At 36.9% G+C, this 14,378-nt stretch overlaps 1 protein-coding gene across 1 annotated transcript; it reads left to right on the plus strand.

Annotated features, from left to right (window-relative positions):
* The first annotated feature begins 242 nt into the window (after nucleotides 1–242).
* Nucleotides 243–2,635, plus strand: LOC131604977 (uncharacterized). The gene is made up of 4 exons (XM_058877386.1): nucleotides 243–384; nucleotides 497–1,148; nucleotides 1,302–1,798; nucleotides 2,244–2,635. Exons 1-4 carry the CDS (start codon nucleotides 243–245, stop codon nucleotides 2,633–2,635), a joined length of 1,683 nt encoding a protein of 560 aa, XP_058733369.1.
* The last annotated feature ends 11,743 nt before the right edge of the window (nucleotides 2,636–14,378 follow it).

The raw sequence follows: 14,378 nt of genomic DNA on the forward strand, positions 1-14,378 counted from the left end.
GTATCTGTTATAATGAGCTGAGATATATGATTGTTTTAGTGTCGTAATGTGACACCTCATGTTTTTTTGGAATTTTGCACTCTGATTCTATTATTAAACCATTGGGTAGATTTAGGGTGTTAAAATAGTGGTATCAGAGCAGGTCCGTCTGTCCGACCAAGTTGTTCAGTCGTAGTGTGGTCTAAGAATCGAGTATTGTTACTTAGTCTTGATTTCTTTTTATGTTGTAGTGACGAGTTGAGATGGCTGGAGGGAATGATGCTGCAATTGTTCCTGCCTTGGAAGCGATGGCTCAAGCTATGCAGAATCAGCCGAACGTCAATGAGAATGCTGGATCTCGTAGCTTGGCGACTTTCCAGAAGGGGAATCCGCCTACCTTCAAGGGTACGTATGATCCGGATGGTGCTTTGACTTAGTTGAAAGAGATGGAGAGAATCTTGTGTGATGGATTGCACCCTAGCCCAGAAGGTTTAGTATGGGATTCATATGCTAGTAGTCAAGGCTGATGACTGGTGGCTAGAGACTCGTCAGAGATTGGAGGCTGCAGGTGGGGAGATCACTTGGGTTGTGTTCCATAGAGAGTTCTTGAGGGAGTACTATCCTGAGGATGTGCGGGGAAAGAAAGAGATTGAATTCCTCGAGCTGAAGCAAGGGAATAAGTCGGTTGTAGAGTATGTTGCCAAGTTTGTTGAGTTCGCTAAGTTCTATCCGCACTGTAGTGAAGCGACTGCTGAATTTTCAAAGTGTATCAAGTTTCAGAATGGATTGCACTCTGAGATCAAGAAAGCGGTTAGCTACCAGAAGATCTGTGTCTTTGCGGATTTGGTTGATTATTGTCGCATTTATGAGGAGGATAGTAATGCCCACTATAAGATGGTTCGTGAGAGGAGAGGCAAGAGCCAACAGAACCGTGGCAAGCCTTATGATAGTCCAGCTGGGAAAGGTAAGCAGAAAGCTACTGAGGGCAAGAGGAGTAGTGAGGGAGATGCTCCTACTTGTATTGTGTGCTTCAAGTGTGGCAAAGTTGGTCATAAGAGTAATGTGTGTACTTTTGATGCCAAAAGGTGTTTTCGTTGTGGTCAGCTTGGACATGCGGCTGCTGAGTGCAAGCATAAGCCGATGGTTTGCTTCAACTGTGGTGAAGAAGGGCACATTGGTAGTCAGTGTCAAAAACCAAAGAAGGAGCAAGCTGGTGGAAAGGTGTTTGCCTTGTCGGGAACTCAGACTACTAGTGAGGACGAACTCATCAGAGGTACATGTTTCATTAATAGCACTCCTTTAATTACTATTATTGATACTAGTGCTACTAATTGCTTTATCGTTGCTGATTGTGTTGAAAGATTGGGTCTTAAGTTGTCATCTATGAATGGAGATATGGTCGTCGATACACCAGCTAAGGGAACAATGACTACTTCTCTTGTGTGTTTAAAGTGTCCCTTATCGATTTTCGACAGAGACTTTGTTATTGATCTTGTTTGTTTTCCGTCAGGAGGATTGGATGTGATCTTAGGTACGAACTGGTTAGAGTATAATCATATTCATATTAATTGTTATGATAAGTCGGTGAGATTCTCTGCTCCTGAAGAGGAAGGTGTTGAATTGTTGTATGCTAGACAGTTGCGCCTGTTAATGAAGAAAGAAGTGCAAGTGTTCGCGTTGATGGCATTGTTGTCTATTGAGAATCAAGCTATAATAGATGAGTTGCAGGTGGTGCGGGAACTTCCTGAAGTTTTCCCTGATGAAATTCATGATGTACCGCCAGAGAGAGAAGTTGAATTTTCTATTGATCTTGTACCCGGTACCAGACCTGTGTTTATGGCACCATACAAAATGTCTACATCAAAATTGTCAGAATTGAAGAAGCAACTAGAAGAGTTACTTGAGAAGAAGTTTGTCAGACCATTGTGTCACCGTGGGGAGCTCTAGTGTTGTTAGTAAAGAAGAAAGATGGAAGTATGAGACTTTGTATTGATTACATGAAGTTGAATAAGGTAACGATCAAGAATAAGTATTCGCTTCAAAGAATAAATGACTTGATGGATTATTGGTTGGTGCTCGCCTCTTTAGTAAGATTGATCTGAGGTCGGGTTACCATCAGAATAAAGTGAAAGATGAGGATATGCAGAAGACGGCTTTCAGGACATGTTATGGACATTATGAGTATTTGGTAATGCCCTTCGGTGTTACTAATTCTCCGGGAGTATCTATGGAGTACATGAACTGTATTTTTCATGATTATCCAGATCGGTTTGTGGTGGTGTTCATTGATGATATCTTGATTTACCCTAAGTCAGAAACAGAGCATGTTGAACATTTGAAATTGGTGTTCCAAGTTTTGAAAGAGAAGAAGTTGTATGCGAAGTTATCCAAGTGTCAATTTTGGTTGAAAGAAGTCAGTTTCCTTGGCCATGTTATTTCAGGTGATGACATAGTTGTGGATCCATCTAAAGTAGATGTTGTGTTGCAATGGGAAACCCTAAAGTCGGCTACCGAGATTAGAAGCTTTTTGGGATTATTCGGTTATTTTAGAAGGTTTATAGAAGGTTTTTCTAAGTTGGAACTTATGTCGACTAAGTTGACTTGTAAGGGTAAGGCTTTTGTGTGGGACATTCAATATGAAGAAAGTTTTACCTAGTTGAAGAAAAGATTGACATCGGCTCCGATTTTGATATTGCTTAATCTGGAAGAATCTTTTGTGGTATATTGTGATGCTTCTAAGATGGGTTTAGGAGGTGTGCTTATGCAGAATGATAAAGTTGTTTATGCGTCAAGACAGTTGAGAGTTCATGAGAAGAACTATCCTACACATGATTTAGAACTTGCTACAATTGTGTTTGTACTGAAGATTAGGAGGCATTATCTTTATGGTTCTAGATTTGAAGTATTTAGCGACCATAAGAGTTTAAAGTATTTGTTTAATCAGAAGGAACTGAATATGAGACATCGAACGTGGTTGGAATTGTTGAAAGACTATGATTTCGGTTTGAATTATCATCGAGGAAAAGCTAATATTGTGGTCGATGCTTTAAGCCGAAATACTTTGCATATGTTGGCAATATGGTTAAGGAATTGGAATTAATTGGGCAATTCCGAGATATGAGTTTGGTCTGTGAGGTGACACAGAAGAGCGTCGGGTTGGGTATGCTAAAGATTAATAATGATTTTCTGGATTGTATCAAAGAAGCTCAGAAGTTAGATGTGAAGTTGGTAGATTCAATGGTTGGAATCAATCAGTTTGAGAATAATGACTTTAAGTTGGATGCGCAAGGTGTATTGAGATTCCGTAATCGAATTTGCATTCCCGATGATGTGGAGATTAAGAGAGCGATTCTTGAGGAAGGTCACAGAAGTAATTTGAGTATTCATCCAGGAACTACTAAAATGTACCAAGATTTGAATAATTTGTTTTGGTGGCCTCGAATGAAGCGTGATATAGCACAGTTTGTGTATGCATGTTTGACTTATTAGAAATCGAAAGTTGAACATCAGAAGCCTGCAGGGTTGATGCAACCGTTAGAAGTTCCGGAATGGAAATGGGAGAGCATTTCAATGAACTTTGTGACGGGTTTACCGAATACTTCAAGAGGAAATGATTCCATTTGGGTCGTTGGTAGGCTTACAAAGTCGGCTCATTTTATTCCTATTAACATCCCTTATCTAGTTTCAAAGTTGGCGGAGATTTATACCAGTGTGATTGTTAAGTTGCATGGTGTTCCTTATGTATTATTTCGGATAGAGATCCGATGCTTACTTCTGATTTTTGGAAGAGTTTGCAAGGAGCACTGGTTCTAAGTTGAGGTTAAGTTCGGCGTATCATCCTCAAACAGATGGTCAGACGGAGAGGACTATTCAGTCATTGGAGGATTTGTTGAGAGCCTGTTTTCTTGAGCAGGGGGTTCATGGGATACTTATCTTCCCTTAATCGAGTTCACTTACAACAATAGTTACCATTCTAGTATTGGAATGGCACCTTTTGAAGCGTTGTATGGTCGGAGGTGTAGGACTCCATTGTGTTGGCATGAATCTGGAGAGAGTGTAGTACTTGGACCAGAAATTGTTCGAGAGACTATTGAGGAAAGATTTGTAATTCCAGGCGAGTGATCATGTGTTTTTAAGAGTCACGCCGGTGACCGGTGTGGGGCGAGCGTTGAAGTCTAAGAAGCCCACTCCTTGTTTTATTGGTCCGTATCAAATTTTAGACAAGGTGGGAAATGTGGTGTATAGAGTGGCGTTACCGCCGAATCTTTTGAATTTACATGATGTGTTTCATGTGTCGCACCTCTCGAAGTATATTTCTGATCCATCTCTTGTGATTCACATGGATGATGTGGAAGTACGGGATAATCTCACTGTGGAGACTATGTCGGTGACCGATGTGGGGCGAGCATTGAAGTCTAAGAGGCTCACTCCTCGTTTTATTGGTCCGTATCATATTTCAGACAAGGTGGGAAATATGGTGTATAGAGTGGCGTTACCGCCGAATCTTTCGAATTTACATGACGTGTTTCATGTGTCGCAACTCCGGAAGTATATTTCTGATCCATCTCATGTGATTCACATGTATGATGTGCAAGTACGGGATAATCTCACGGTGGAGACTATGCTGGTCGAATTGAGGATCATGAAACAAAGACGCTTAGAGGCAAGAAGATTGCTTTGGTGAAGGTAGTCTGGTTAGGAGCTGCCGGAGAGAGTATGACATGGGGGTTGGAAGGCAAGATGCGGGAGTCTTATCCTGAGTTATTTGAATAAGGTAAATTTTATAGGACGAAAATATTCTAAGTAGGGGAGAGTTGTAACGCCCATTTTTACTTTAATTATGTATTCCATTGTGTGTTGTGTGATTTATAGTAATTATGTGATTAATTGGTTTTATGTTATTTTATTGGGAATTAGTAGAAAGAACATGATTAAGTGAGATTAGTGTTACTGGGCCTAACCTAGAATTAGAGTTGGTAAGTGGGAGGTGTTACTTAGAGTCCATTAGTAATAATAAGTTAGTAAGATTAATAAAACAAGAGAGTTTTGGGAAAATAGAAAATTAGAAGTCATTTGGTGAAAGAATAGAGAAGAGAAGAGGCAAGATGCTTGGGCAAAACCCCATTGAAGCTAGAGTTGTCTTCAATCCAAACAAAGGTTAGGGTGGGATTCTTTCATGATAAGTGACTGTATGATGATAGATTATAGTGGGGATTTGGTTGTATACCTAGTATCCATGTTTGGGGAAGAATTGCAATTAGGAATTGTTAGGGCTTATGCTAGATTCCATGAATTTGTGTTCTAAATATGTTTTTGATATAGATTGTTGACTGAAAGTGATTTTGAGGTGTGGGGTAGCTTTTTCGCAGAACTTAGTTTGCTGTTCTTTTTCTGCATTAACGCTAATCCGCTAAGGGGGATCAGGTCCGCTAAGCGAAGTCTGAGAACAAATTCTGAAACTCGCGAGTCCGCTAAGCGAGATTGGTCCACTAAGCGGAGATGCAAAGACGGTTCACTACTATTTTTAGTTGTAGTTACCGCACTTGTGGCCCGCTAAACGAACTTTGCTGTAAAAAACTTTTATGAAACTTCTACTTGTTGTATCTTTTGATCCGTAAATCCTTTTTATGCACCGTTTGAACCTCCATAAAGTTGAAATTAAGTTCTAACTAATGAAATTGATTTGAAATGATTTTTGGATAATTTTCTTAAGTTGTATTTTTCGATATTGTGATGTATTACGAAGTGATATGATGTTGTATATTGATATGACATAGTGACGTGATTGAGAAGTGATGAATTATTATAATAGTAATGATATTGTGATTGCCATTGAATTTTGGCATTGAGTTGATGATGTTTAAGATCACTTTCACATGTGGGAACTCTTGGAAAGGTTGTAACTAACAAAATATCATATTCAAGAATCAGTATAAAAAATATGATCTTATACTTGATTCAATAGATAGAAAAGTTTGTGTTGAATTTCAGGAAAAATTAAGAAAAGAAGAAATCTTCATAAAACTCAAATAGGTAATCTGACTTCTAGAAGATGAAGAAAAATTAACAACGTTAGGAGAATCTTCATCTTCAAAAAGACTACTTAAAGAAGTAATATAAAAATCAACACCAAATGATTCCTTTGAAAGAAGTGTCACATTAAATGAACAATCGCTTGAAGAATCAACATCTAGAAGAAGTTCCAAAGAAACCAACATGAGAGAGATTTTTTTTTTGAAAATTCATTATAACAAGCATCTCTTAAGAAAGAGGAATCAATGGGAGAGATCTTAAGAAACTCGTGTAGAGATTCATGTAAATATTTCCCAAAGATATCTCTAACAGCTCTTTCGAATATTCTCAAGAAGTATCCTGTAGAAGAAAGACAAAGGAATTTTATGAAGAATAACATGTTTAATTCAAAGCCACTGATGAAGAAGATGATGATAACATATTGTCCCTAACTTATAAGAAAATGTAAGTTAAGTGTCAAACTTAATAAAGAGATTGAAAATTAGAAAGAAACATCGTAGATGTTAAATATTATATTGATTTTCTAAATAATAATAATAGAATTCTTGTGGAAGAATTAGCTGATACTAGAAATCAATCTTTAGAATCAACTAAATGTGAAACTTGCATTTAGTTGAAAAATGAAGTAGATATATATTAGACCCTAGGAAAATTCACTAAGGATAAAGAAAATTTGGATTTACATTTCTTAATCAAAGGCCTTCTTATAATAAGAATAGTCTAGGGTATCAATGTAATAAATCTTTCATTAGCATTTGCCATGATAAGATGCAATTTAACCATCCTTTGTTTAAAGGCAATCATTGTAATAAGCTTGTTCATTTAGAAGCTTTATGTTATTTTATAGTGCATGATATAAGATGGTCAAATGGTAATACCTCAAGGCCTCTTAAGAAATCTAACATACATGGACCCAAAAAAATTTGGGTACCAAAGGTGAAAACCTAACTTATTTTGCAAGTATGCTTTGCATCTTTGAGGGTTTAATTGTAAATTAAGAAAATTTGTGCAAAACATGAACTTGAAAGTTCCACAAAAAGATGGTTTTGATGATATTGTTGGTTTAGGAACTCTTTGGAAATTTTTTGTAATTCCATTGAAAACATATAAACCAATTCTTGTATCAAGCGATTCAAAGAGATGAAAAATCAACCGTGTATCGATCTCTTCAATGGGAAAGTTCTCAAAAGTTTCTATAGATTTTAAGGTAAAATACTTGATAGAGATTAAAAATCAAAAAGCTCTGATTAATCCTCTAACAAGTGGTTATTTATATTTTTTTAGTAAATTTGTGTTATTTACTAGCATGTTGGTTTGAGAGAAATTAAGCAATGGGTGCAAAGCTGATAAGAAGAGGGTGCTAAGAGAAAAAGATAAGCCCAAAGTCATCCAAGGTTCAAATGGACCAGGAAACTGAAAAAGATAATATAATCGATTAACCACAATAGGCTATTGGATTAGGCGCAACTGAAACTCAAAATTTACACCACCTAATCAGTTACCCTAAAGGCCTAATTGATTAAAATTACTTTCTTCTTCAAATCTTCAACAAATTAAGAGGAGATCAATCAAGCCAATGGTCACATCTTCTCCATAATCATTTGGTGACTCTTCTTCTTCGATATGTATGTGCATTCTCTCTTGCTTGATCTTAAAAAATTCTTTGTGGATCATTTCAAGATTTTTCACACTTCCTTGGCTGAATTACAATCAAAAATAGAAAGTTACTCTCATGAGCTTAGATTACTCATCATCAAGTGCTTAGCTTTAAAATTGAGTTTGGCTTTTCTCTTATCATTTTTTTGTCCAAAGATTATCTGAATTAAGCACTACTTTATTATTAATGTAATAAGTAGGAATAAACTGACCATTGGTAATAAAATCTCACACTTCAAAATCATTATCTTCAACAAAACTTTTCATTTTATCTTTCCATAAGTCAAACCATTCACCATCAAATAATGAAGGTGTATTTATGAATATCCCCTTGTTAAAAAAAGTGTTTGAATTCATCAGTCTATCTCCTGAGACGATTAGTCTTATAACAAGAGTTAGACTCTGATTCTACTTATTAGCCGAGTGACTCCTAATACAAGGGGGGAGTTGTGGAGGTTCAAAATGATGTCCAATTATAAAAAAATATTTACAAAATGGTTTAAGTTAATTTTAGAAATAAAATAGAGAATAAAAGTGTTATAATTAAAAGAAAGACAATCAATGAAATGAAGAGATAGATATGGAACATAAATAAATAAAGAACTGAAGGGAAAATTGAAATGCACCAACTATTTATAAAAGTTCAACCTAACCACTTTTGACAAGTCATGCCTACACACCTTCTTACTATCAAACAAGAGATTTTACATTTGCAAATCCCTAAACCAAACGAGATATTTTATACCAGACTAATCTCATAATCGTGCAAAGTTTTTACACCAGGCTGAGCTCACAAACCAAAAAGAGTTTTTGAAGGCTAAACTCAATAACCAAACAATATCATTTAGCGAGTTGAGTTCACGAACCAAATAGATATTTTACGTAGCTAATCTTAAGAACCAAATACATCTTTTAACCCGTTTATCTCAAGAACAAATCAACGACTTATTTCGAAGATATCACACAAGAGACAAACCCTTTTGAGTAACTTACAATATTCTCACAACACCAAAACTACAAAAGCCTCGCTGATATTTATCGCTCTTAAAGGACTAAGACAACTTTGTGAGAAAAAAAGAGAGAAATGAAGTAGAGAGTTAAAAGTGAAGTTTTGCATTTCCTCTCTTTCACAATCTTTGAAGCTTCAAGTTCTCTTGCTTGATTCATCACTTCATTTGAAATTTGACTTCTGTTGACTGATGAGTCTTGGTAAAGCTTCTTGATGTATCTTATCAACAAGGAATTCTTGACCAGAGATCGTCAAAGATTCCACCGAAGCCACTTGAAATTTTGTGTTATCATTATTGAATTTAACTTTACACCTTGATCTCACAGAAGCATCTTGACTGAACATCTTGATTATCGCTTCTTCTTGATAGTTGAAGATTTCACATCATGTCGTTTGAGTATGGTGTTGTCATCATTAAAATTATTATAAAGCTTTAGCAGATAGTTGCACCTGATAATTACACCTACAATCACATAGATCCACACTTATGATAATAGTAAATACATTAATAACTAATAAAGATAATTATATAAAAATACTATTATCTCTTTTTCATTTATTCAATTATTTTATTTTAAAAAAAGGTGTTTAAATAAATCACTCATTTTTAGACTGAATGTATAACAAAAAGAAGTCAAATATAATAATAACACGTCGGAAATTGTATAATCCGTTTTTGAAGAACAAACTATTTTCAACACAAAAATATCTTTTTTTTTTAATTTCTTAAAAATATTTTAAGGGCGCTTTTTGTTGAGAATAATAATTCAAGTGTCAGTTGGAGTCATACATTGGTTATAAATGTGGAGACTGGAGTATTTATAAGTGGGAGAATCCATACACCTATCATCTTAAGGTTTTGGGTGAATATGTGGTGTCTCTCTAACTTGTGTATTGCTCTTGCCCCAAGGTTGATGCTCCTCCTCGTGAACCAACAAATGGTATCAGAGCAAGATTGGAGACTATTCGACTACTATGAAGTATTTGAAGTAGAATTTTTTTAATGGACCCTTTGACGAAGAGGGCTATGTCACACAACCTCTAGGGTTTGTGATTCACGAGGAAACAAGTAAGGTGTATAAGTTGTACAAAGCGCTCTATGGCCTCAAGCAGACAACTAGGGCATGGAACAAGAAGATCGACTCATACTTAGTGGAATTGAGATTTTTCAAATGCAAATCTGAGTATGGTGTCTATGTTCAGGTTGTAGCACAAGATATAACAATCATCTGCTTATAAGTCGATGACTTGCTGGTAATTGGAAATAGCTTGGAGAACTTATCGAAGTTCAAAGAGCTGATGAAGAGGAAATTTGAAATGTTGGATATGGAAAACTTGTTGTATTTCCTAGTCATGTAATTTCCAATTTCTAAGCAATGTATGATGCTACATCAAAGGAAGTATGTCAAAGAGACACTCAAGAGATTTAGGATGGAAGACTCGAATCCTGGATCCTTACCTGTCGAATGAAATTTGAAGTTGGAGAAGCGTGGAGAGGAAGAAAAAGTCGATGTTAGTTTGTTCAAACAAATTGTTGGATCTCTAAGGTATGTGTGCATTAGTTGACATGATATAGGTTTTGTAGTTCTATTAGTGAGCAGATATATGAGTGAACCAAGGGTGTCACACATAAAGGCTGCAAGAAGAATCCTGAGATACTTAAAAGTATCAAAAAACTATGGAATTCTAATTCGACGAGATTCTGAGAGAAAAGAAGCTACGGTTACTTGTTATTCAGAGTCTAATTGGTGTGGAGATAATAGAATTCTTTTAACCCTTTGGTGCCCCGATCTCATGGTGCTCAAGAAAGCAACCAGTAGTGGTATTGTCATCGTGTGAGGCTGAATATATAGCAGGATCCTATGTTGCATGTCAAGCAATTTGGATTAGATTTGTGCTAGACAAGATCTAGGTCAAAGTGAAAAATCCTCCAGTGCTGCAGATCTACAACAAGTCAGCTATTAATCTTGCAAAGAGTCCAACTCTGCATGGAAGGAGTAAGCATGTCGAAGATAGATTTCACTTCCTAAGGGAGAAGGTAAATCAAGGTGAATTTGAAGTAAGGCATTGATCAAGTGAAGCACAGTTGGTCGACATTTTAACTAATGGTTTGAAGATCGAAAGATTCCTAAATTTGAGAAAGAAATTAGGAATAGTTCAGATCGATTATGATGGGTGTATGTTGAGACACTATATATAATCCAAGTAAAGTAATCCAAGCCCAAGCCAAATTAGCGTTTGTTAGCCTACTTACGTGTAGCAACCTGCCCTAAAGATTAAGATTTAGAGTCGCCACCTATTCTGAAGGGCGAATAGGAAACCCTACGCAGTTTAGAGATCGGGGTAAGTTATTATAATCAGATTGAGGGAAGGTGTTAGGCACCCTCAACCCTTTCCTATTGGCTTTGAATCTAAGGGTCAAGTTTTATGGCTAAAATACAAGGTTGATAGCTAAGAAATTGAAAAGGGTAAAAATAGAGATTTGAACTGAATTGAGATTTTAGGGGGGAAGACTCGCCTTGTTACCAAGTGCCTACGTATCTCCTTATGGAGAATCAGAGTCAACGTAGTTCGGGGCACAGGGTTGTACGCCTTAGAATTGAATTTGATTTGAATGTGTTGACGGTATTTTGAATTACCGTTTCGCAGCTTTGAAAAGGTATTTTGAATTACCTTCGTAGTCTCGCAGTATTGAACAGATGAAAATCCGTGGTTTGTGGTTTGATGTGTTTTGAGATTTGGGCGTACAACCCTGGTTTGATATGACACCGTTAGATGCGATGACCAATAGATTTGGTCAGTATAGCTAACGGATTAAGGGGCATTGCTGGTTACTCAGATCGATGGATTCAATCGTCGCGGGCAGCAAATTGAATGTTTTAATCTTAATTAAATTGCTTTATTCAGATATTTGATCAGTACGACATAGAGAGTCGACTAATTCGAAGGCGGGATGAAATAGATATTCATCCGCCATTTATCCGTTAAAGGGGAAGCTAAAATTGATTGTTTTTATTATTTTTATCTCTCGTCTAATGTGACTAATAGGTTTAGTCGGGTCGAGGAGAGAATTAATCGAAGGTTAATATTCTTTGCCAAATGGGATTGGGCAAACCATAATGGATGAATAAACCTTTCTAGGGTTTTTTTTGTGATTTTTATAGTTAAAATTAATTAAATTAATTAACTCGAATAATCGAGTAATCAAAATAAATCGGGAAAATATTATAATCCTAACCCTAATCCTAATTTTATTTGTTAATCCTAATTTAAATAAATTATCTACACTAACAATATATTAATATAATTAAACATCTATATAAATAAGATATGAATAACATACATATATATAAAAAAATAAAGGAAACCTGGGCTGAAATCCTGTGTAGTTGGTTGTTGATGGTGTATGGTGGAGGTGTGTCTCCTGAGCCGTTTGATCTTGCTGGTTGCGTATCTGATGGTCTGGACTGGGTGTGCATCATGGTCACACGTAGATGCATGGCATAGAATCTGCAAAGGGATTAGAAGAAAATAATATACACAAAATGCCTCACCTGGGGATCGAACCAGGGCATGAGGCTTTGCAAGTCACTCTCTTGGCCAAGTGAGCTGCTTTCGTTGGCTGATAATGCTTCTCCTTCATTCAACCAAATATTGAGATAGCCTATTTTCCAGATTTTTAAAACCAAACGCGCGTGGGCCCCACTATCTCTCTGCATATCCAATCAAAAGGAGAAAGAGGGAGTCTTCATTGTTGACCCACCAATGAGGCAAGCTTACGCGTGGAGAGAGAAAACGACTGGCTGTTGAGGGTTCAGACCACCACCGGCGGTGGTTTCCTCCATCTTCTCCGATGGGGTGATTTTACCAAGCCTACAAATCTGTTCAAAACGAACTCCAAAAGTGCCCTTCTCCACTAATTCGGACCTCACGAATCCGATGGTGAGGTCCTTTTGATCTGAAACTCCCTGCAAGTAACGATACGAACAGACACAAACCTTGTGCCCTAACAATGGCACCCTTCTATTCCAGCGTATAAACTCAAGACTAATGATTCAAAATTAATCTAAAGATCATCCTTAACACATCTGGGCACATGAAACAGATTTATATTGCACGAAATAAAGGATATCGGAGATTGAACCTTTCACCAAAGGGTGCGATCTTGGGAGGGCAATATGGGACGCCTTAGCTTCGTCTGAATACCTGGTTCGACTCTTTAGAACTTTAGAAGAACATGTGGACGTCTGAAACGTGTTGAAACGTGCTGAATCCGTCCATGGCTCGTGCCCTCATTCTTTCTAATTTTTCCCTTGAAAAGAAACCCTAGTGTTTTGCTGCCCCCCTTGCGGCCAGTCCTCCCTCCCCTAGTGAATGTTTTTTTAGAATATATACCTCCATAGAATTAGGTTAAATGTGGGCCTATATCCTTATGTCATGAGGTGACTTGGTAATTTCACACAAATGGTATGAAAACTTTCTAAAAATGATCATTCTTGCCTCTCCCCCAATCTCCACGTTTTTGGACACTCTATGGGGTGTAGTATGGGCCTTTGAACAATAATAAATGGATCCATGCAACTTAATTTCATTCCTTGATATTTTACATAATTTATTTAATATTTAAGTGAACAAAATTCAAATAAAATATAAATAAATATGATAAAAATATGATGATGGATTTAAAAGGTCAAATTATGGTCCATGTATATGTTTGAAGTTCAAAACTTTGGCCCACCCATTCAAAATTGTGAAAATTGCTCATTAGGGTTTCATGTGTTTCTCGGATTTTGACCCACTTGCGCGCATTGCATCTCCCTTCACTTTAATCACATAAATTCATTCTAGGTCTTTTTAGAAAGCTTGAAGAGTCCTTTACATGACCTTTTTGGTTTCATATCGATTGAAGCTTCAATGCTCAAGTTATGAGCTTTGACCTAAAAGGTATTTCTTGTTGACTTTTGGAGGACCTATAATCTCTTGTACCCCTCAGATGAAATGAGATGGGCAAATTTCGGGGTATGACAGCTGCCCCTGTTCAATCTTCTTAAACCTGAAGAATCAGATAGACACGTCTGCCTATCGTGATCTAAAGGTAGAAGATGATTGGACACTGAAATGCCCTGAAATTTGCGTTTGTTGGAAAGAATTCCGTGGGAAATGGGCTTAAAGATGCCACCTAAGGTAAATACCCCTCTCTTTTGAAGAATGTGAAGCAGATGATTTCGAAAGGAACTACTTGCTTTGATTGTAGCATGGCCTGAAAAGGCACCCTGAGTTTATGCAATGATATGATGCATGCAATGTATGATGCGGTAGGCCTCTCAAAATAAATGAGAGCGATGTATGCATATGCATTATGTATGAATGAGGTGCGTTAGTTGAAATGATGCATGATTGTTAGTTTATGTAAATCGAAGTGTGTTAGTAATTCTGAAAAGAAAGAAGACACCTTTGATTGTTATTGAAGTTTTGGAGAATATCACTGCCGAGGGACTAACGCGATAAACCCAGTTGAGGAATCGTTTGAAAAATCTTGTATGCCTGGAAAAGCTCCTTGAAAGGATGGAATACGTCTTGAAGAAGACTTCCTGGAAAGGTTCCTGAAAAGGAATAGCGAGGACCTTCTGTTGGTTGTGTAATTGGCTTGCTATGGTCAGCAGGCTTCCGCAGTTTGTGAACCCCCACTTACTATAGTTCT

The sequence above is a fragment of the Vicia villosa genome, linkage group LG5, assembly GCF_029867415.1.
Source record: "Vicia villosa cultivar HV-30 ecotype Madison, WI linkage group LG5, Vvil1.0, whole genome shotgun sequence".
NCBI lineage: Eukaryota > Viridiplantae > Streptophyta > Magnoliopsida > Fabales > Fabaceae > Vicia > Vicia villosa.